At 37.2% G+C, this 21549-nt stretch overlaps 1 protein-coding gene across 5 annotated transcripts; it reads left to right on the top strand.

The window, feature by feature from the left end:
• Positions 1-256: 256 nt before the first annotated feature.
• LOC308697788 (Y+L amino acid transporter 2) lies at positions 257-20855 on the top strand. Of its 5 annotated transcripts, none has more exons than XR_014030998.1 (10): positions 257-428; positions 2769-3351; positions 5590-5715; positions 6947-7091; positions 7416-7539; positions 16055-16158; positions 16252-16348; positions 16461-16610; positions 17914-18075; positions 19076-20841. XR_014030998.1 is itself a non-coding variant. In XM_081377351.1 (10 exons), exons 2-10 carry the CDS (start codon positions 2916-2918, stop codon positions 19171-19173), a joined length of 1464 nt encoding a protein of 487 aa, XP_081233477.1. In that variant the 5' UTR covers positions 257-428; positions 2769-2915; the 3' UTR covers positions 19174-20855. The 5 variants fall into 5 exon arrangements, 4 of the variants coding, with proteins under 4 accessions (XP_081233477.1, XP_081233480.1, XP_081233479.1 ...); XM_081377351.1 differs by having other exon boundaries at positions 17892-18075; positions 19076-20855; XM_081377354.1 differs by having other exon boundaries at positions 418-502; positions 17892-18075; positions 19076-20855.
• Positions 20856-21549: the final 694 nt, after the last annotated feature.

The following is a 21549-nucleotide window of genomic DNA, read 5'->3' as shown; positions in this document are numbered from 1 at the left end:
CAAAATGCCTGATAAACTTTAAGTCCTGCTGTCCTCACTGGACATGCATGAAATCAATGCCCTGTTCTGTAACAGAAAGCATTATTTTTATAATAAACCCCACAACATTTTCCTGAGATGTTGCTCTTTACAGGACATCCAGACTGTGACATGTAAGATGTCAGAGAAATTTGCTAAAATATAATGTCCACTACGGAGGATAAAAGTCTATTCCATGGTCCCAGGAGGATAAAGCAGTCAACAGTGCAGGGCTCCAGGAGAAGGAGGAGACGGAGAAGAAGGAGGAGGATCATGGCCTAATGTTTTAGTGTAAAGCTGTAGTATTAAAAGACTGCTGAACGATGTCATGAGTCTCCTCCTCCTCTTCTCCACGACACGTCCGCCCAGACATCCACGCACATGGTCCACGCATTCTTCAGTGAGAGCAGGTGAGGTCTGATGAGTTGCTCAGTTAAACTTTATATTTCACACTCCAACTCCATCCGCACCAGCTGTTAGTAGTGTGAGTGCTGTAGCAGAGCCGTGTGTGTGTGTGAGACAGCTAATACTACACTAACTGTTAGCTAACAGATGTGGATGGGAGTCAGATATGTTTTCTTTGTCGTTTATCCTATGGGGGGAAACCGTATTATTACCCCAGCGGTCAAGTAACATTGAAATGATGGAGTTTGACGGGAAATCGTGAGATTGGCAATCAAAAGGTTTTTTAGACTAAACCTGAACAACGTGTTTTTAACTTCCTCTAACGTGTCGCTCGTCCTGGAAAGGAACAATGTAACTGTTAGATGACGGATTGATAAAGAGACGTGTTTTATCGACCATATAAGGTTGAAGCGCTCATAAAACGATAGAAGATAAAAATTTAGTAATGTTGTCCGTTTTTATGCTATTATAAAGTGAAGGACGCCGTGTTGTGTTGGCGCGAATCGACCATTTAAACCCAGGTAAGTTAACGTTACGTCAGAATGTTGCAGCGCGCCGATTCCGTTGAAGCATAAATAAATGCAGAAGTGAGGTATCACTGAGGAAATGGTTTTGTTTTTACAACCAACACGATGTTAGTAGATCGTCCGGATGTATTTAACCTATGTAAGATCATGTTGACATCACTTTTTTGTTCTTAATCACTTTTTGATTAAGTTTCATAGTCTAGAAAAGGTGTACATGCTTCAAAGCTGTCGTAATACTCCTGTATTCATTCAGAACAGCTGTGACATGCACATTTTGTTCCTGTTTGTCATTTATTATGCAGCATTATATAAATCAAGTGGTGCTCATTACAGAGCCAAATTACATTCTGTTCCTCCTGTCATGGGTTGTTGAGTTTGACCTAGTCCAGCTCCACCTCTGTGGATCTAATGGGTGAAAGAGACGGTTTTGGGTAGCCCATTATGCCCAAAATACATCCAGAGAGGGGGAGCTGGACTTCACTCTCCACTCATGGCTCTGCAGTGAGCAGCCCTAGTAAATGGTCATTTTAAAGGGATAGTTCACCCAAAAATTAAAATTGTCATCAATTACTCGCCCTCGTGTCATTCAAAAACCTGTAAAACGTGTTCAACTTCGGAACTCAAATGAAGATCTTTTTGATGAAATTGAGAACTTTCTGTCCCTCAATTGGCAACTGACACTTTGACGCTTTAAAATGTACCTACTAAAAAGTAGTTTTAGTGTCAAATGAAAGACATTATCTCTAGTTGATTTATCTCTTAAAACCAGTTTGCTCTGCACATTGTTGTCGATGGCCACACACCCACCCAAGTGTTGCCTGGTTTTCTCTCTCACTTTTCTTTCTCGATTTTCTCTCTGGTTCCCTCACTGATACCACTGCAGTCGGTACATGATGTCCTGGGCTGCAGGTGTGGGCAGAACTACTGAGGCTCAATTAATGAACTTGTTCTCTAAGAGGGTGTGTTAAAATTGGTTTTGGAGAGATTGAGCTAGTACACAGCTGACACTTTAAAAAGTCCACAAAGAAATCGTAAAACTAATCCATATGAATTGAGCTGTTTAGTGCTCATTTTCTTAAGAAACTCGATCGATTTATATGATGAACAGATTGAATAGGTTCAATCACATAAACATTCTTCAAACTTGCACATCAGTTATCATAAACTGAAGCTCAATCATGTTCACTTGATGTGCGAGAAACAATGAAGTTCATTCTCATGTTATGTAGCACGTTTGAGCTTCCGCAAAAAATCTATGATTTTTGTTCTTGAGTGAAGTAGGTTCTGTTGAGCTTCTGTTTATGTCTGCTGATCAATGTTTAAATGTGAATAAAATCCTAAATAAAATCGGATTAATATGTGACTTTTCAAGTTGAATTCTTTCGTATTTGATGCATAACATACTTTTCAAATGAGCATGTTCCCATGTAGTTTTAGTGTCAAATGAAAGACATTATCTCTAGTTGATTTATCTCCTAAAAACAGTTAGCTCTGCATGTTGTTGTCGATGGCCACACCCACCCAAGTGTTGCCTGGTTTTCTCTCTCACTTTTCTTTCTCGCTTTCTCTCTGGTTCCCTTACTGATACCACTGCAGTCGGTACATGACGTCCTGGGCAGCAGGTGTGGGCAAAACTACTGAGGCTCAATTAATGAACTTGTTCTCTAAGAGGGTGTGTTAAAATTGGTGTTGGAGAGATTGAGCTAGTAGTTTTTTTAAAGTGTTGAATGAGTCGAAAATGGTTTGTGTTGTCAACAGTTTACCACAGTAGTTGTATTTAGCCATTAACTGAGTTCTATCTCATTTATCACCTTCTAGATTGATGCGGAAAGAAAAGTGCGATGAGACTCGGCTGATACTCCAGGCTTGAGGTGATCAGACCCTTGTGTGGTCCAACATCACATACCTTATTTTTGTAGTACCCTTTCTCTTGAGTTTAGGCTCCCCTTCTGAATTGAGTTCATCATGGGGGATTCCAGCTCCACCAGCTCCATGCGTCTGAAGCAAGAGATCTCGTTACTGCATGGCGTTTGCCTCATCGTGGGGAACATGATTGGCTCGGGCATCTTCATTTCCCCCGTTGGTGTTCTTGAGAAAACAGGATCTTACGGTCTATCACTGGTGATTTGGGTTATTGGAGGAATCTTCTCTGTTTTTGGTGCCCTGTGCTACGCCGAGCTGGGCACCACCATTCGCAAGTCAGGAGCCAGTTATGCCTACATCCTGGAGACCTTTGGGGGCTTCCTGGCCTTTATCCGTCTGTGGACCTCGCTGATGATCGTGGAGCCGGCCTGCCAGGCGGTCATTGCTCTTACTTTTGCTAATTACTTAGTGAAACCATTCTTCCCCACCTGCCCGGCTCCAAATGATGCAGTACGGCTCATTGCAGCTCTCATTATAGGTAAGTGCTCCTCTGCTCATGCATGCATGGAGAGATTGCTTTGATAAAGACAAATGTAACAGCACTTTAAACAGTGTACATAGTGGCTCAATAAAGGCTTTCTCTGAGATTCACTAATGTTTACTGTTCACACATCTCAGTGTGTGTGAGATTACTCTGAAAAGAGCGCTTCCTGTCAACATGTCAAAAATAAAGTTTTGTAGCAGAGCGTGGTAATGATCTGCATACTTTTATTTAGGTAATTCTTTTAGTTTGTATGGTTGCCTTACAGTCCCTTTATTTATTTTCATGCAAAATATGAAATGCATATATTGGAATATACTGACTTCATAATATACACAACATCTCTGAATCAGTGTTAATATTCTTAATTAAAACTAAAACTGAAATTATTATGGTTTTGATTAATTGAAATAAAGTGAAATATTAATATTTAAAAACTTAAAGAAAGTTAGAAATAATGCCTTGGCAACTAATTGAAATAAAATAAGGTTGAGTACTAAAATGACTAAAACAAAAAATGCAAATAAAAGGAAATTAAAGCTAAGTTGAAATATTTTTAATATATTAAAAAAATCTAATAAAAATTACTAGCACATAACAAAGTTACTAAAATTAAAAGTAAAACTGAAAATATAAAAAGAAAAGCTATTTTAAAATATTAATATATTAATAAATACTGAAGAAGTAGTAGCGAGAGTCTGTGTTCTTTTTATTACTTTTTAAACCCCTTTAATATTGCAGTAATTAATTTTTATGGAGGACATAAGGAAATTTGTTTCTTTCTTTTCCTTTTGATTTTCTTCATACTAAAACATTGCATGAAAAAATATGAATTGAAAAAACTAATTGCAACGAAAACAATGTGAATGTCACTGTCACTTCCTGTGAGTTTTCTCGGGGATCCTCTTTTTTCCTTTATCAGAAAGTGCAATTTACTTTTGTGGATTGTTGAATTGTGTGATTTTAATATTAACTAGTTAAAATGACAGAATTCAACAAGTGAATCTTCATTACATCAACATGAGGGTGAATAAATTATGTCATAATTTTAATTTGGCTAAAGTACATGCTCTTTTTTTTTTTTTTTTTTTTTTTTGCATAAACTTGTACTTTGTCTCTCAATTTTGTCTAAATGGAGTGAGTAATGTCTCTGCAAATCTTGAAGCATATTTTCTGTTGGTTCAGCTGTTAATTCCACTGCGGCTGCCAGGCTGCTCGCTCCATTCGTGTCAGTGTTGGTTGGTATTTTATTCATGCCACACAAATACTCTCCCTTTGGACTGGGGTCCATAACCCAGCCAAGATTTCCATGAAACCTTTAAGAATTCATTGGTGATCCCAGATTGAGACCATGTGCAGTGTGTTTGAGTTCAAGGGAATTCTTGGGTATTTGTAACCTGTGGCATGTTTTGCTACTTACTGCGGCAAAGTCCACTCACTGAAGTACTTGACAAACAGCCTAAACCTCAAAGCTACAGGTTTACATAACAGTGTAATTCTATTCTAGAGGATTTATTTCCTTTTTTGTGACAAATAGAACTTTATTTGGGCTTGATGTGTACAATTTCATCAGAATGAGGTGGCATTTGGGCTGAGATTAAAACAGGTACACAAATGCTTCAGTGAATCTCCTGGGTGTCACAGCGGCATCTGCAGTTCTGTAGCAATAACATTTCAGAGCCAGAGACGGTTGGCAGTGAGTGAATTACTGTAGGACTTTGTTGGTGAAATTAGATGCCAGAAGTTCCTAGTGTTTACTGCAGTATCTAATGAACGGAGGAACTTGAATTACCAGTCATTAAAACCGCAGGGGCCGATGGTTTACTCTGTCCTGAATAAACTCACACACAGCCTAATTTTATAGCCCTGGACAAACCTGTCAGTGAACCAAAATACTTAAAGGTTTAGTTTTCATTTTTGGATGAACTATCCCTTTAAATGGGAACTTTTGTCACATTGGAAATCTCGATCAACAAGGTATTACAGTAATTGCTAAACATTAACTGTTACCCTAATGATCAAAAGGGACACTGAGAAATACCTGTCGCAAAGGGCAAATCTCGATCAACAAGGCATTACAGTAATTGCTAAACATTAACTGTTACCCTATGATCAACAGTGACACTGAGAAATACCTGTCGCAAAGGGCAGTTTAAAAACAGTTGCAACCAGCAATTTTACTGTTTAAATTTTTAGACATTTAAATGGACATGCCTATCTCTCTTTCCTCTGCAGGTCTTCTGACCATTGTGAACTCCATGAAGGTGAAGTGGGGGGCCATTCTTCAGGTCATCTCTACTGTGGCTAAAATTCTGGCTCTCATAGTCATTATCATCGCTGGAATGGTTGTGCTGGCCCAAGGTGTGATCATACTGACACCCATGTAGCTTACTATATACGCTACTGTTCAAAAGTTTGGGGTCAGTTTTCAGTTTTGTTTTTTTGGGAAAGAAATCTATATTTTTATTCAACAAGAGCCATATTCGAACGGGATTAACTTTACAAGGGTAGGTGGAGTAATGTAATTTTACCACAGGACGTCTGTAAAATAAATGGCCAATTCGCACGGGATAAGATATCTCAGTAAAACTGAGTGGGAGGGGTAACTCGATTTGCGCATCGCCGTCACCCTCCTGTCGTCATGTGCGTATTACGTTGCTTCCTGATATCACGTGCGCAAACACATAATATAAAAAACAGTTATGTCCGGTCGAACGATGTATTAACTTCAGATTGTATTGTGGTGTTAATAGGCACTTACCTAACGCTAAAAGATGTTTCGTGCCTCTAACAAGTGCTTTCAATCTTCTTTCTGAACTGAATGGTATGTGGAAAACACTTGAGTTTTGCCACAGACTTGTCCCGGCGTCTAGAATGCAACTGAAAGCTATTTCAAGCATCTCCATACTTGGAAAAACCGTGGAAAACTACTTTTAAACTCGAAATGACGAAAAATTTACGTATATATTTAGTGCGGGTCTATTCGCACGGTTTTACCTGAGGTAATCTTTCCGGACCTTTTTACTGAAGGTAAAAGTCGCCGTAATCTTTACTGACATTGTCCGTAATGATTACTGAGATGGCACATTCGGACAGGACAGAAAAATCACAGAGAAGCTCTGATAATTAGTACTTTACCCCACCTCTCCATGTTAAACTAGTCCCGTCCGAATAGGGCTAAGGACACATTAAATTGATCAAACTTGACAGTAAATACATTTATAAAGTTAAATAAGATTTCTGTTTCAAAAACATGCTGTCCTTTTGAGTTTTCTTTTCATCAAAGAATCGTGAAAAAATGTATCTCAGTTTCCAGCACAAATATTAGGCAGCACAACTGTTTTCAACATCGATAACAATAAGAAATGAGAACCAAATATTATAATAATTTCTCAAGGATCATGTGACTGCAGTAATGGCTTCTGAAAATTCAGCTTTGCCATCACAGGAATAATTTGTATAAAAGTTATTTATTTATTTATTTTATCAAATAAATGCAGCCTTGGTGAGCATGAGACCACATACGTGTATTTTTGTGAGTCATTACCGTTTGTTTCAGATATTTGACTCTATTTGCATTGCTCTGCCACAGGAAAAACAAATAACTTTAGGGATTCCTTTGAGAACTCTAAACTGGATCCAGGAAACATGGCTCTGGCTCTGTACGCCGCTCTGTACTCCTACTCAGGCTGGGACACCCTGAACTTCGTCACAGAGGAGATTAAAAACCCAGAGAGGTATGAATATTCATGACATTTCACTTAATATAAAGATAATCTCCTACAATTATATGTTCCACTCATTGTGAGTTAGTAAGACTCAATTATAATTTCTCATATACACAGCAAAATTGTCTCAACCAATGGCATGAGTTTGGGGCAGGATTTTCTGTTTTACTGACCAAAAGACGGATGGATGTGTGTTTGGAAAACCTATTTGAAACCAGTCATTATTTTTGCCATCCCTTATGGTACAGAAATAGCTTGAATCAATGTATGGCCAGCAGTTTTGTTCAAAGTTCAAATATGTAAGAAAAATCAGTCTCATTTTCTCTGCTACAGAAACCTGCCATTGTCAATAGCGATCTCCATGCCCATTGTCACAGTAATCTACATCCTGACTAATATTGCCTATTATGCAGTGCTGGACATGAATACATTGCTACAAAGTGAAGCTGTGGCTGTGGTGAGTAAAACTTTCTTGGAGCCGAATATGATATATATATAAAAAAAAAGCTACTTGGTCTGTGTGGTAGATTTTTCCCTAAACCTAACTATCTGGGGCGTCTCCAATCGACACCCAACTGATCTTAATATCTGTGGCGTCTCCAAATCGACACCAATACCTTAAACTGGGGCGTCTCCAATCGACACCCAATATCTTAAACTGGGGCGTCTCCAATCGACACCCAATACCTTTATACTCTAGCCCTCGCGTCTTCAGACGACAACTGGCTGAGTCCTACTCTAACTAACTCGCTTTCCTGACTTACTTGTTTTGTTGCTGCGCAGCATAAATGACAGACAAACTCTAGCAATTGTCCTTTAAATGCTTTAATCACGGCCAGGAGAGTTTCTCGAGCAGTTCTCAGAGAAATCTCACCCACATAGAAAAATACATCAGGTTATATATGATAAAGACATGACGCACAGAAACCAAATCACCTGCCTAACTCATGACTTTAATGTTGTCGTCTTCTAATTAACCCTTGTGCATCAATTTAAAAAAGTTACACATAGGTCCAAAGTGGACAAAAATGTCCATGTCAAAAAAATGTCATAAAAAGTTGAAGCTTGGGAGCACAGAATTAACTCTGGTATCATTTTAAAGAACACCCTTGGCAGATTATTGCTGAAGTTGATTTTTTAAAAAGTTAAAAGTAAATCCCAAAAAAAGTTATATAGGTTTAAGTTTATGAAAATGATTTATGAGCATTATTTTATATAAAATATATATTTTATGAAACAAGTTGAACTCTAAAACGGCTAGAAAATCAAAGCCATAAATCTAAATAAGTTGTGTTCCAAATTTGAGGTTGATATCTCAAACAATGAGCTTTCAGTAAGATTTTGTTTGGGCGCAGTACCAGACTTTCCCCATTGGATGCCAGCAAAACTCCACTGGTGAACACAGTGATTGGCTTTGTTATTTGCAGTTTATTTGAGTTTATTTGACGGTATCTGAGTTTTTCTCTCTCAATACTACAAACACACACATGCACACAAACACATTTTTTTTTTATAACACACATACACACCACACTTAGACATCCATACCAACAAACCCACACAATTATCGTTGCATAATTTATCCAATTGGCTCTATAATATGCCGAAGCAGAAAACCGGAATAAAGCGAGTATTTGCTTTATAGGCCAAACCTGAAAAAATGGCACCATCTGATAAAAAATTGTAAAAATTACAATTTTGAAGCCTTGCCAACAGAATGAAAGCCTCTTAAAAAAGATTGCATCATTTTATAGTTAAAAAATGCAGTTTCAATGGGGCCATTTTTGTCCAAAAGGTCCTGAGAGGAAGTATTTTGTGTACCTTGTGCAAAATAAAAAAATTAAAGGAAATGGTGATGAAATGGTAAAATTCCAATAAAAATACACACCCGTGCCAAATTTTATGCAGTTAGCATTAAAGGGATAGTTCGGCCAAAAATGATATTTAACCCATGATTTACTCACCCTCAAACCGTTCGAGATGCATATGTCAATCATTTTTCAGACGAACACAATTTCACGTCTGAAAAATGATTGACATATGCATCTCGAACGGCTTGAGGGTGAGTAAATCATGGGTTAAATATCACTTTTGGCTGAACTATCCCTTTAACACAGGCAAAGTGGTCAAAAAACAAAACTGAAAAGGACAAAAATGTCCATAAGGATGCACAAGGGTTAAGAAGAAGCAGCAAGCCCCGTCTTTTTCACCCTCTGTTAGTGGCATATGCAAAAACATCTTGGAACACAGAAAAAACACAAGTAAAGGTTAAGAGTTCTGCTGATTACTCAATGTCATGGGACAGGATAGACAGTATATTCTTGATTCTGTTATAGTCAGCATTAGACAATTTTTTTTTCCCATAACTCAGACAAGAACAGAACGTTCTAGTACAATGTTTCCAAGCAGCGCCGGCCCTGACCAATTTGCTGCCCTAGGCAAGACTTTACCTGGTGCCCCATGCATCACAGCCCATTTCACCCCGTCATTGTGTTCATGATTATTTAGCACACACACACACACACAATTTTGGCAAATACATTTTAAAAATGCCATATACAGTACAGGCCAAAAGTTTGGAAACATTACTATTTTTAATGTTTTTGAAATAAATTTCTTCTGCTCATCAAGCCTGCATTTATTTGATCAAATATACAGAAAAATAAAATAATATTGTGATATATTATTACAATTTAAAATAATTGGTTTTCAATTTATTATACTTTAAATTATCATTTATTTCTGTGATGCAAAGCTGAATTTTCAGGATCATTACTCCAGTCTATCACATGATCCTTTAGAAATCATTCTAATATGATGATTTATTATCAAAGTTGGAAACAGTTCTGCTGCTTAATATTTTTTTCATAACCTGTGATACTTTTTAGGATACTTTGATGAATAAAAAAAAAAAAAATGTTTCAAAAATATAAATCTTTTGTAACAACAATATACTCTACTGGTCAGTAATTTGGGGTCAGTAAATTTGTTTTTTCTTTTTTTAAATAAATCAATACTTTTATTCAGCAATGATGTGTTAAATTGATAAAAAGTGATCATAAAGATGATTTATATAATTAGAAAATATTTTTTATTTTTTAATAAATGCAGTTCTTTTTAACATTTTATTCATCAAATATATTAGGCAGCAGAACTGTTTCCAACACTCATAATAAATCAGAATATTAGAATGATTTCTAAAGGATCATGTGATATGTCACATGTGACACTAAAGACTGGAGTAATGATGCTGAAAATTCAGCTTTGCATCACAGAAATAAATGATAATTTAAAGTATAATAAATTGAAAACCAATTATTTTAAATTGTAATAATATACCACAATATTTATAATTTTTTAATGTATTTTTGATCAAATAAATGTAGGCTTGATGAGCAGAAGAAACTTCTTTCAAAAACATTACAAATATTAATGTTTCCAAACTTTTTCCCTGTACTGTATCCCCCCAAAACTGCACAACTGTAGAGTAAAACATTAATAAAAAAAAGTGATAATAACAAATGCGTCTTAAAACTGACATGATTGTTACAAAATCACACAGTCTGGGGAACTCAGAACAACTGCTAACATTAAGTTTATGGTAAAAATAACTGCCATGAAATTATAGTATCTTACTTCTATGCAGTAAATTGTTCATTCACTACATCACTTTACCTCTGTCTTTATCCCCTTTTATCCTCTTCTCTTCTTTTTGGCACTATATCTATCGCAGACTATAATGCTCATTTATAATGTGTCATGTAAATTCGGCCATCCGTCACAATCAGGAAACTTTCACCGTAGAACTGGCGCGAGCTGCCAGGCCCGTTTCTACGAGCTGTGTGTTAAAAAAAGCAGTGCTGTCTACATTGGATGTGGCGTCGCGCACGCTACACAACAAATTACCAACAACTGATCGCGCGCACGCTCTTTCTGACGCACTTCAAGCACTCGATGGGCGGGGGAAGATTGATGAGCCGGACTTTTTTTGCTTTATTTGGTAGTATTTCGAATTAATGGTTTTAAAATAGTGTTATAAAAAAACATGTAAAAAAAAAATAAAATAAAAAACTTGTTCACTCATTCTGGCGCCCCTATGGATGAGTGGCGCCCCTAGCATTTGCCTATTCCGCCTATGCCTCGAGCCGGCCCTGTTTCCAAGTGTTAGAATGTTAGACCTAGAAAGATGAAGTAAAGTTTGTGTTATTGCTGAATCATGGTTAGTTTAAAATTCAGTTTATCTTATTCCTTAATTTTTCTATCACAGTCTGTTATCATCACATCTTAATATCTCAAGCTACTGCAGCAAAACTCGTTTTGAACCCACATGATCCTGGATGTCACATGCAAGTTATTTGACAGCATCTGTTTAGTTTATTTGCTCCAGATTTGATCATGTTTTCATCTCCTGTTACACTGATCTAGTTAAGGAGAGCAGCTTGAGGCAGCGTCCTCTCTCTGGAGACTCTCGATGACATTAGTCCACAGCCACAGACGCTCTACTGCATGTAATTAAACTAGTGTGCTGCTCTGTGGAAAGTTTTTATATCCATCATTTGTGCCCCACATACAGTTTGCTGTGTTTGATACATTTTGTTTCTGCTGTATCCTTTCCCATTTTTATACACAGAGACAACAGTAAGTTCTTCCAAAAAAAAATGTTCTCTGTTTGTGCGGACAACTTTTGCTATTTTGTAAACAAGTATTCAGACCAAAAAAGGTTCTATCAAAAAAAAAAAAACAGGCCAGAGAGCAGATGTTTAAGATCATAGCTTTCTTCAGTGCTCAGTTCTGTTTGTTTGAGCATTTCAACACACAACATTAGCTCAATGTCATGGGGACACACAGGATAATAGGTAGATCCAAAAGCAGTGTGATGGTAATGATTTATTAAAGCGTAATCCAATTCGTCGTCATCCAGGCAAGGTTCAAAATCCATGTTAACAATCCAAAACAACAATAAACAAAACAAGAACAGACTAGAAACAGACCTCAGAAGTGTGGTGACAATATATGACGACTTCGTGACATGGACTGAAACAGACAGGGTATTTATACACAGAAACTATGGGAAACAGCTGTGTGCAATGATGAGTGATGAGAACAGACAAAGGATTGTGGGAAATGCAGTTCCAGAATGAAGGGTGAGAGTAAGGGAGAGAGACCTCTAGTGGACACCCAGGGAAACACAAACCAGACACTGTGACACTCAACCAATGGCGTGCATTTAGGGCGGGAATATGGCTGCACGATTAATAAAAAAAATTGTCAAATGAATTGCAGCTATTATCTAGCTGCAATTTAAAGTTACACTTTATTTTAAGGTGTCAGTACTTAAATGTATAATTACACTGTAATACTGAGTAATATTAATTAACTGCATGTGCTTCCTATAGGGTTAGGATTAGGATGAGGGTTTGGTTTAGGGTTAAAGGTACAATATGCAATAATTTTTTGCCGCAAGAGGGCGCTACATTCCAAACAACAACAACGGCGTAGCTTGATGACGATGTGAAGGAGCGTGGAATGATGGGAACTGTCGTTTTAAATTCCACCGTGGATGTAAATCAGTCAGACGGGAATCGAAAAATCATGTTCATGGATGGGGTAAAGTTCAATTTTTATAAATGTTGTGTTTAATGACATGCTTTTTGTGGCGAGGGGGCGTGGTTCAGCGCGGTCTGTAACGGGAGAGAGAGAGAAACGAGACGAGCGGGACGCAAATAGGTCAAGAGCAAATGACGAACACCTTATTGCAGTATTATTGGCATGGAGAGACCGATTATAAGTAGGGCTGTCAACGAATATTCTAAATTCGAATATATATTCGAATAGTTTTAAAAAACAGAAATTCCAATGTGAAAATTAATATTCGAATGTGGAAAAACGCCCGCGGTAGCAGAGGCGCGGCTGTCAGCTTTGCGAGTGGCCGCGCTGCCTGAGGGGTCAGGGACCGGTAACAGGAAGAAGCGTTAACGTTAAACAGAAACATTACTAAAGAGTAGGCTACTGTACTGAGTAAATAGATATTGCGCAGCATGAATAAGGTAGGTTAGATACAGCAGTTTCATGCACTGCAGGCTTCCACTGGTTTGATTATTTACCATTTCATGTCAAGGAAAAGTTAAATTTTTACCACAGCACAGCTCGCTCGGAGCGTTCAATGTCGGATTCGCGTCTAGTTGGACTCTTAAACATTTTGAATTTGCGCGTCAAAAGCAAAAGTTTGATGCTCGGAGAGCGTGACGCCTCATTCGCGCCACAAGACCTCCAGACGCGCGTAAACGCGTCTTTACCTTGACTTAACATTGAAATCACTCGCGCCAGACGCTCTATTCGCGTTTGGTGTGTGAACGCAGCGGGTGAGGGCGAGAGAGAGAAAGAGTGCTTGCGAGTGAGCGAGCAAGAGTGAGTGAGGTCTGCGGTCTTGGCCATTAGGGGATTTACTTGTTTGTTTTTGTGTATGTAATACGTTGTCAAATATGTTTAAACTTAAATAAACTACCTATACAAGTAGTTATGTCTCTTTGTATTAATTTGTCCTGTTATTGACGTAATATACGTCATTGACAAAATGCGCAACCAGATGTTCGAATAGTTAGAATATTCGTGTGTTTTTTAGAGGGAATATTCGAACGTAATTTTTGAGCAATTTTGACAGCCCTAATTATAAGCCACGCTGGAACGAGAGAGAGACTGGAGAAAAAATGGACGCAGAGAAAGAAAACCGGTGGATCCGAGCTCTCATTTTTGAACTGTTTTGTGCGTCGCGGTTGCCACGGTGAATGCGCGTTGTGCGCGACTTTTGTTTGTTTTGTTTTATTTTAATAAAGTACGAGTCCCAGTCACGCCGACCAGTCTTCTTCCTTCCTGACTCTTGAACCTCATCACACTTTTATTTCATTAAAATTAATTCACAGCAATAAAAGTAAAGTTTAATATTACATTTGTTATCATAGATGTTTCTGTATGTCAAATTCATTGTTGTGATAACGCGGCAATTCTAAACAATTGTTGTAAAAGTACATTTGAACATACCCTCATCATTTGCCAAAATACTGATTAATCTTTATGTATAACACATGCTATATTTACATTGCCATAAACACCAGATAAACAATTTCAATAAACTAACGTTAAACACAAATCTAAAGCAATAATACTTTCAATACATAAACATAACCGTAACCATACTACATGTGGAAAATATAAAATTAAGCATGCTTTGTTGACAGAACCAGCTGCAATCGGTAAAGAATAATTGTGTTCCATAACGACAGCACGAAACAAGCTAACGTTTGTTGCTTGATAGACGCTACAACTACAACTTCCGCATTTGTCCAGGACTCCACGCAGTACGAGCGGAAACCGAGGGTTTACGCGGATATGACGCAATTGACTGGCGACTCCCAGCTCACCCCTGCTCTAACGCCCCGTTTCCTTGGTTAAAATCGCAATTTTCTCACGATTTAAAAATAGTTGGAAACATTTGGGATATTGTAAGTAATCAACTTAACAAAATGTATAACACTGGCCTTGAGATTTTGGGATATTTTAATGCAAAATTCTTACATATTGTACCTTTAATTGCATGTAATTATGCATAATTTATAGTTATTACTACAGTAATTATATATTACAATGACACTGTAAAATAAAGTGTTACCCAATTAAATGGGGTGTATTTCAAAGTGAAGCACAGCACTGTGTTTGTTTACATGCGAGCAGCTCTTGATCCGGTGTTTTCAGAGAGGCAAAATAAAAGCATGATGGGTTAACATTTTTTTTTGTTATGCTGGTTGAAAGTATCCTCATATGCTGATAGCAATCACTATGTTAAGCGGTCTAAATGCATTTTTATTCATATATGTACTGTATCATCTGTGGAAGGTGTAGGACCATAAAATCCGAATGTCCGAATGAAATGATACTGTGTTCCCTGTCAGTCAACGTGTGTTTGCATACCACTGCACTGCCTGTTCAGGACATCAGACATCATACGTCATTGAGCACTCACGTACGCTGTGCAGCGAGAATGGCAGGCAAACAACTAACTTTCCTTCTGAACCCACAACAGGTGGCAAGTATCTTTGCCTATGCAGATAATTCAGCGAGATTTGACTGTTTTGCGCTATGTCCTGAAATCGCATATGAATAAAGCTGAAATACATTGCATTCTTTCCTTTGTCAATAGGAAAACTTCTGAACTGGAGTGATTTCACAATTACATATGTATGTAAGCAAGCGCATCTGTTTCTCCCCTCACTGTAATGTAAAGTTTTCTCACCGGTGAATGACACGATGTAATCCAATAACGTTTGGTCTGTGCGCGTTCATGTGTTTTGGAGGAGGTGTGGCTTTGGACACCGATTGGCAGGGAGGGTGGGATCATGTGCTTTCAATGCTAGCAGGCTAAAGTTAGCATTTCCTAGATCACCTATTACACCTTTAAGATTATAAGAAGATTATAGTATTGCAATTTTACAGTTGTACTGTAAAATATTATCATTATTAATTATATTATTATAAAATGTAAAAAATATTATTATACCAATATAATTATTACATTTTTATTTTTAAAGTGAAATGTTGCAATAGTAATTATCTTATTTCATATTTGTATTTCGTAACAATAATACAAACCAATAATAATATTATTATTATTATTTATTTTAGTAATTTAATCGCATGTTTTGCCAAATTGTGTTGTCCTAGGAGGGAATATCAGTGACCAGAAACCTGTTTGATAAGTTATTTTTAAGGATGTACAATATCTGTACAAAAATCTATAGCATTTCATTTATGGATATTGTATTTTCAATTATTCATGGATTTAAATCTGCTGATTTTGTTTTATTTATAGTCTTATTTAATTAGACAAAACTAGTATAGAATATCAGCCATTTATTACTACTTTATTAGATTTATTAAATTATTGTTAATAAATACTTTTGCTTTTGTATCTGATACAGACGTTTGCTGACTATGTGCTGGGATATGCTAGCTGGCTCATCCCTATATCTGTGGCCATCTCCTGTTATGGAGGCTTAAACTCCTCTATCATTGCTGCCTCCAGGTAAAGGTTTTGTACTAAAAGTCTTTTGTCGTTTGAGTCGATGCCTAGTGTCAGGAATTCAGTTTCTTTGCCAAATTCTTTTTTTTCTTCTAGGTTATTCTTTGTTGGCTCTCGTGAGGGTCATTTACCCAATGTCCTCTGCATGATTCATGTCAAGCGCTACACACCAATTCCAGCCCTCCTGTTTAATGTGAGCTGTCAGGCTCAGACACGCCTGTACTATTTAAAAATTCCAGAATATCTACATTCTACAACAAAACAGGATGCTTTTTTTTTACCTGCTTTTCTCCCTCCACCTGCAGGGTGGCATGTCACTCATATTCCTCTGTGTGAAAGACGTGTTCCAGCTTATTAATTACTTCAGTTTTAATTACTGGCTGTTCATCGGCCTTTCCATAGGCAGTCTGATCTACCTGCGTATTAAAGCACCTGACATGCCCCGACCTGTTAAGGTAAGTCAGCAGCTCTGTTCCAAAACCTAGTGATCTACCTAGTGTGCGTCCCTCTACCTATATAGTCCTAACCATTATAAGTTACTGATTCTGACTTGTCTACATCTGCACGCAAGTAGTGCTCCACATATAAGGGAGAGCCTTAACTCAATTGATTTCAAGAGTGCAATAGTCAGGTTACGCAAGTGAAGTATTATAAAAGATTTATATGCCCTCATAATCTTTAATCAAAATAACTTCCCCTCCCACTTGCAACGACCACAAATTTTCTCTGATGTGTTTTTCGGCGTGAGGGGGGACAACCTGTCACTCATGAGATCATGAATGAGATTGCAGCAAAAGCAAACCTCAGATCAATCAATATCTGATGGACAAAATCAAGTCCCTCCCTACATTTTTTTCTTGTTCAAGAATCCGTTTCACTGGAAATATATCACAATAGGGAAAAAAAAGAGACTATTGCAATTTTCGTTTCATGCCGACTTCAACGTTAAACTTTAAAGACAGACCTACTCTGAGCTTCGAGTTTGTTAATCAGTGGTATATGCTTTTGTTGAAGCCATCAGCCAGCATTATTCCAACTCAATAATCGTGTTTCCATTTCCGTTTATCAGTGGAATTCCTGGTGAAAAACTACATTATCCATGATTCCATGAAATCTCCACCACTCAGAGAATCTAAACAAACAAATCGCGCCATGTATACTTTACTCGACATTGTTGAATCAATTCAATTAAGTTCTTAATCTGTCATTTTTATTTCCGTTGTTATTCGCAATGCTTCGTGAGATTGTAGATCTTAAGCTGTTTAGTACAGTCTTGTAAATGTGAGTTTTTGTCTGATTTTCAAAGACTTATTTGCTTCACGTTTTAATTCACATTGTAGATGGCTGATTCGGTTCATGGCTTATAACGATTTAACAAAACATTCATTGCTGCAATATCATAACTTTAAAACAGCTTTGTTTCCTGTCGGGCCGTTAAAGCTCATCGCAAAAAGACTCCAGGAAGACCTGTAGAAGTCAGCCAATCCGATTTAGACTTTTGCCTTTGCGAAAGTGTTTCCAGTTTTTAGTGCCATATGCATCAGATGGCTAAATCGTTCAGCTAACAGGGTGTGGGCGGTCCATGCATCAGGAGCACATTTATGATGCCTTAAAATACTTAGATAATAGCTTATGTCATATATTTAATACTTGCTACACTGCTGACATGTTTATTTCTTTATTGCCCTGGTTTATGATGTGCTTAATTGACTCTGTGTGTTTTTGTTTCCATGTAGCTGAGTCTGTTCTTCCCTATAGTGTACTGTCTGTGCAGCGTGTTTCTGGTGGTTGTACCGCTCTACAGTGACACCGTAAACTCTCTAGTGGGAATCACTGTGGCGCTCTCCGGAGCTCCTGTGTATTACATATGTGTGCACCTCCCGCCCAGCTCCAGACCCGCCTTTCTGGGACACATGCTCGGTGAGTGAGCACACAAACACGCAAGAACCTCTCGATTCTCTTGTCTCATTTCTATTAGTTCAGCTGGGCACCTGCACATCTCTGATTTCTGCTGCAGGCAGTAAGAATTATATTTTTTAACATGTACAGTACATACATGTGGTGTTGTATAATGAATTTGAACCCAAGATGTATGTGCTCTTATGAAACAGGAGTGTTTTGACCATATAATGGTCTGTATGTACTGCAAATCGTTTTACAATGAACAATGACTGTAGTGTTTTCACCCGCCTTGCCTCCATGTGCAATACAGAGAAAAATGGCATGTTAGTCATTTTCTATTCATTTTTGGCCACACTTTACATTGCAGCATTCATGAGGCTGTTGTATTGAGTAATAAACCTCAGTTAATGTGCTTAATGCAGACTAATTAGAATGCTATAGAGACTTTGTTGTGGGTTCTTTGGCTTGAGCTGATGTAGCAACAACTCAGAACACCTTAGCGATCATGTTACTGTGTCTCTTATGGTATTAAAATTTCCACGGGCAAGCATTGCTCACATTTCCTTTAGACAATATAGTTAATATTTTTCTGAAATTATCTCATTTTAATGGGTGCCCTTTTTTAAGGCCTTTCAGTTAACGGCCACTGTTATTAATGGCTAATGTCATTGCATAGGAAACGGTATCAACGTCCACTCACTATTGCATGTTTTGAAAACGCTATCCATATAAAACCGTCATTTACAGACAAAGCATTATGTATTCATTTACTTTACTTACAAAAGAGCCTTTTTGGAGCTTGATTAAATAAATGCTTTGTTTATTAGAAAGAGGAGGGTTTTTAGAGCAGGCAAATTAATCAATACCATTTTGATCTTAGACATGCAGACCAGTTAAGAGGATTTTAAGTAAGCATAGGCTTCTGTGACTATTTCAACACCATTAGTTTTGTACAGAGATTTATTTAATATTCTGGATTATTTTTACATAATGATCTTTGAACTTTTTCTTTTTTTAGATACACTTTCATTGCAAACACAGAAGCTGTGTTATTGCTGCGTGGCAGATCCCGGTTTGGACCTGGACAATCCGCCTGAGGACCATAAAAAAGAATAAACACCGGCTGTAAAGGAAGCTAAACCAATAAAGCTGGATTACCCAGACTTCTTTGAGAATAAGCCAAAATTCAAGCCAGAACCGCATGTCTGCACCTTCCAGTCTGAGCGTGCATGGAATGGAGCAATGAATATAGATGGAGATTAGATTGAAATATTTATCTGGGTAAACAACTGAACTGAACATAGACAAATACACACACTGTGACTGTTTAAATGCTGTGTGCGGTACGAGTTAAGACAATGCAGTGGACCATTCAATTAAAGACTGATGTCAATGTGACTGTAATATGGTGTTTTCTTGAAATCAGATTCGCTGGCTTGAACGTTTAGATTGTTTCTCCTTTTATGAGCTTCCTCTGTTCATCACATCAGTTTTACCTATATGAGGCTCCCTAGATGATCAACTTTTGTTAGGCCTGTTAACTGAAATCGGTAGAGACATTAAAGATGCATTTGCTAGATAATGATTTTTATTTACTGAGATGAAGGATTGTTTTATTGGTACTCTAGACTTAAAAGCCATATCCTTTGTATACTTGTAGCTCCGGTTGGGAAAATTACTTATAGAGATGTTAGTAAAGTTGAACTAATTTCCCCTAATGGGCCTAATTAATATAAAGATTTCTTTCTCATATCAAGTGTGTCCTTTTAGTCCAAAGCCTTAAGTGTTTTGTCATTTACTCCAGACCAGATAAATGTAGATGTTGTTTTTAGAATATACTACTTTTTTTCTTTTCTCTGTGATTGGCTTTTATTTTTGGCGGCTTTTCCTTTTGTCTGTTTTATGATGGTTTATTTTCTTTGGCCCCAAAAATAATGTGAAGATTAAGTCTGTATTTCCATAAATGTTGTGGAAAGCACTGTTTTATGGGAGAACTGTCATTGTGTGCAGAAATGGGTTGTACGGTACAAGGCTATATAAAACAGCAGCATTTGAGTGTACTGTTCGCCAGTTTTGGTCAATCTCAAATTCAGATGTTTCTGAACAGTTTTATTTTGTATGTTTGTTGACACGCACAGACACCACTTTAAAAACTGCCAGTCAGAGGTGACGTTTTCAAGGATTTCTAGACGAGTCCATCAGTTCCTCGTTAGATGGACCTTTTTAGAATAATAAACCAAAGAATTGTTTACAGGTTTACCAGCAATTATGAAGCCTTAAGATGCTCTTGGTAGTAGATATTTAATGTCTTAAAGCTGCTAAATAACAGTACATCTTGCCATTGCTCTTTTATATTGTAACAGTTCATCCTTCTGTCCGAAGTCATATTTTAATCTGTCCAGAATATGTCCTGCCCTGATGTTATTCATTACATATCATTTTGACCCACAAAATCACATTGTTTTTTAGAGGGTTGTTTGTTAGTCACCAAAACAACACATTTAAATGTTGATTTAAATGTTGTACTGTATGGTTATAATATGTGATTTAAACAGTTGTGATTTATATGAACAGATGATCAATATTTTGTGAAGAACAATCAAATATTCCACATATAGACTTTTGGGTGTCGATATTATAAACCTATGCTGTTCTGAATGTTCTTTCATTACATTCCATTTTGTTTTTATGTTGATGTGAGACTTTGTAGTACTGTTCATTGGTTTCTATTATTTATTGCATAGATGTAGAATTGTACACACTAAATGACAATAAACATAACACAAAAAGAAACCTTTGGTCGGTTTCCTTGTTTTTTATTTATAGGGCAAGTGCTCATACTTTGGGTTACATGTGTTTGGCATACAACTACTCCAGTAAATTCGTGATACACATGGGTGACACCTCAAACCATGTGACTTGTTCAACAGAAGTGTTGTTTACTTTTCTACGCGGTTAGACTTTACATTGTAAAAGAGACTGAGCTATATTAATGGACTGTCTAGATAGAATATCGTAAAATAAACCACCTGAAAAAAAAAACACCCTTGCAACTGCAAAGCAACACACTTAAAAACCTCCAGAACACCTTAGAAACTGCGAAGCAATCGGTAGTAATAGACAGCCATCTACATCAGCCTAGGAGAGAACCACCAGAGGGCGTCATAGGACTACTTTAGTCCTTCAGTATCATGTGATTATCAGAAATAAACCGTTTTGAATGACTTTGTAAATCGTGGATTTGGATTAATGTGTTAATGTTTCTGTTTACCATGTTTCAGTGTGTCTTTAAAGGCAGGGTAGGTAGGATTTAAAAAAAAAAAAAAACATTCCAAATTTGTTTAAACTGTCTTTATATACCAATACATAATTAAAATGTAAGTACTCTGAAAAAGAGAGTATAAAAATCGAGTGTCTGTAGACCTCTCACGTCTGTTGTAAACACAGCTAATTATTTCCATTCACTCCACCCCCTCCCTTCTGAGCTCCTTC

The sequence above is a fragment of the Scardinius erythrophthalmus genome (genome assembly GCF_964197995.2).
Source record: "Scardinius erythrophthalmus genome assembly, chromosome: 10".
Lineage (NCBI taxonomy): Eukaryota > Metazoa > Chordata > Actinopteri > Cypriniformes > Leuciscidae > Scardinius > Scardinius erythrophthalmus.
This window is presented reverse-complemented; position numbering and strand designations above follow the sequence as displayed.

Bases quoted from the DNA above. Each gene is read 5' to 3' on its own strand.
- LOC308697788 (XM_081377351.1), top strand. From the start codon at position 2,916: ATGGGGGATTCCAGCTCCACCAGCTCCATGCGTCTGAAGCAAGAGATC. The intron at 16,349-16,460 runs GTGAGCTGTCAG...CTCCACCTGCAG, and splicing joins TTCCAGCCCTCCTGTTTAAT to GGTGGCATGTCACTCATATT. The intron at 16,611-17,891 runs GTAAGTCAGCAG...GTTTCCATGTAG, and splicing joins ACATGCCCCGACCTGTTAAG to CTGAGTCTGTTCTTCCCTAT.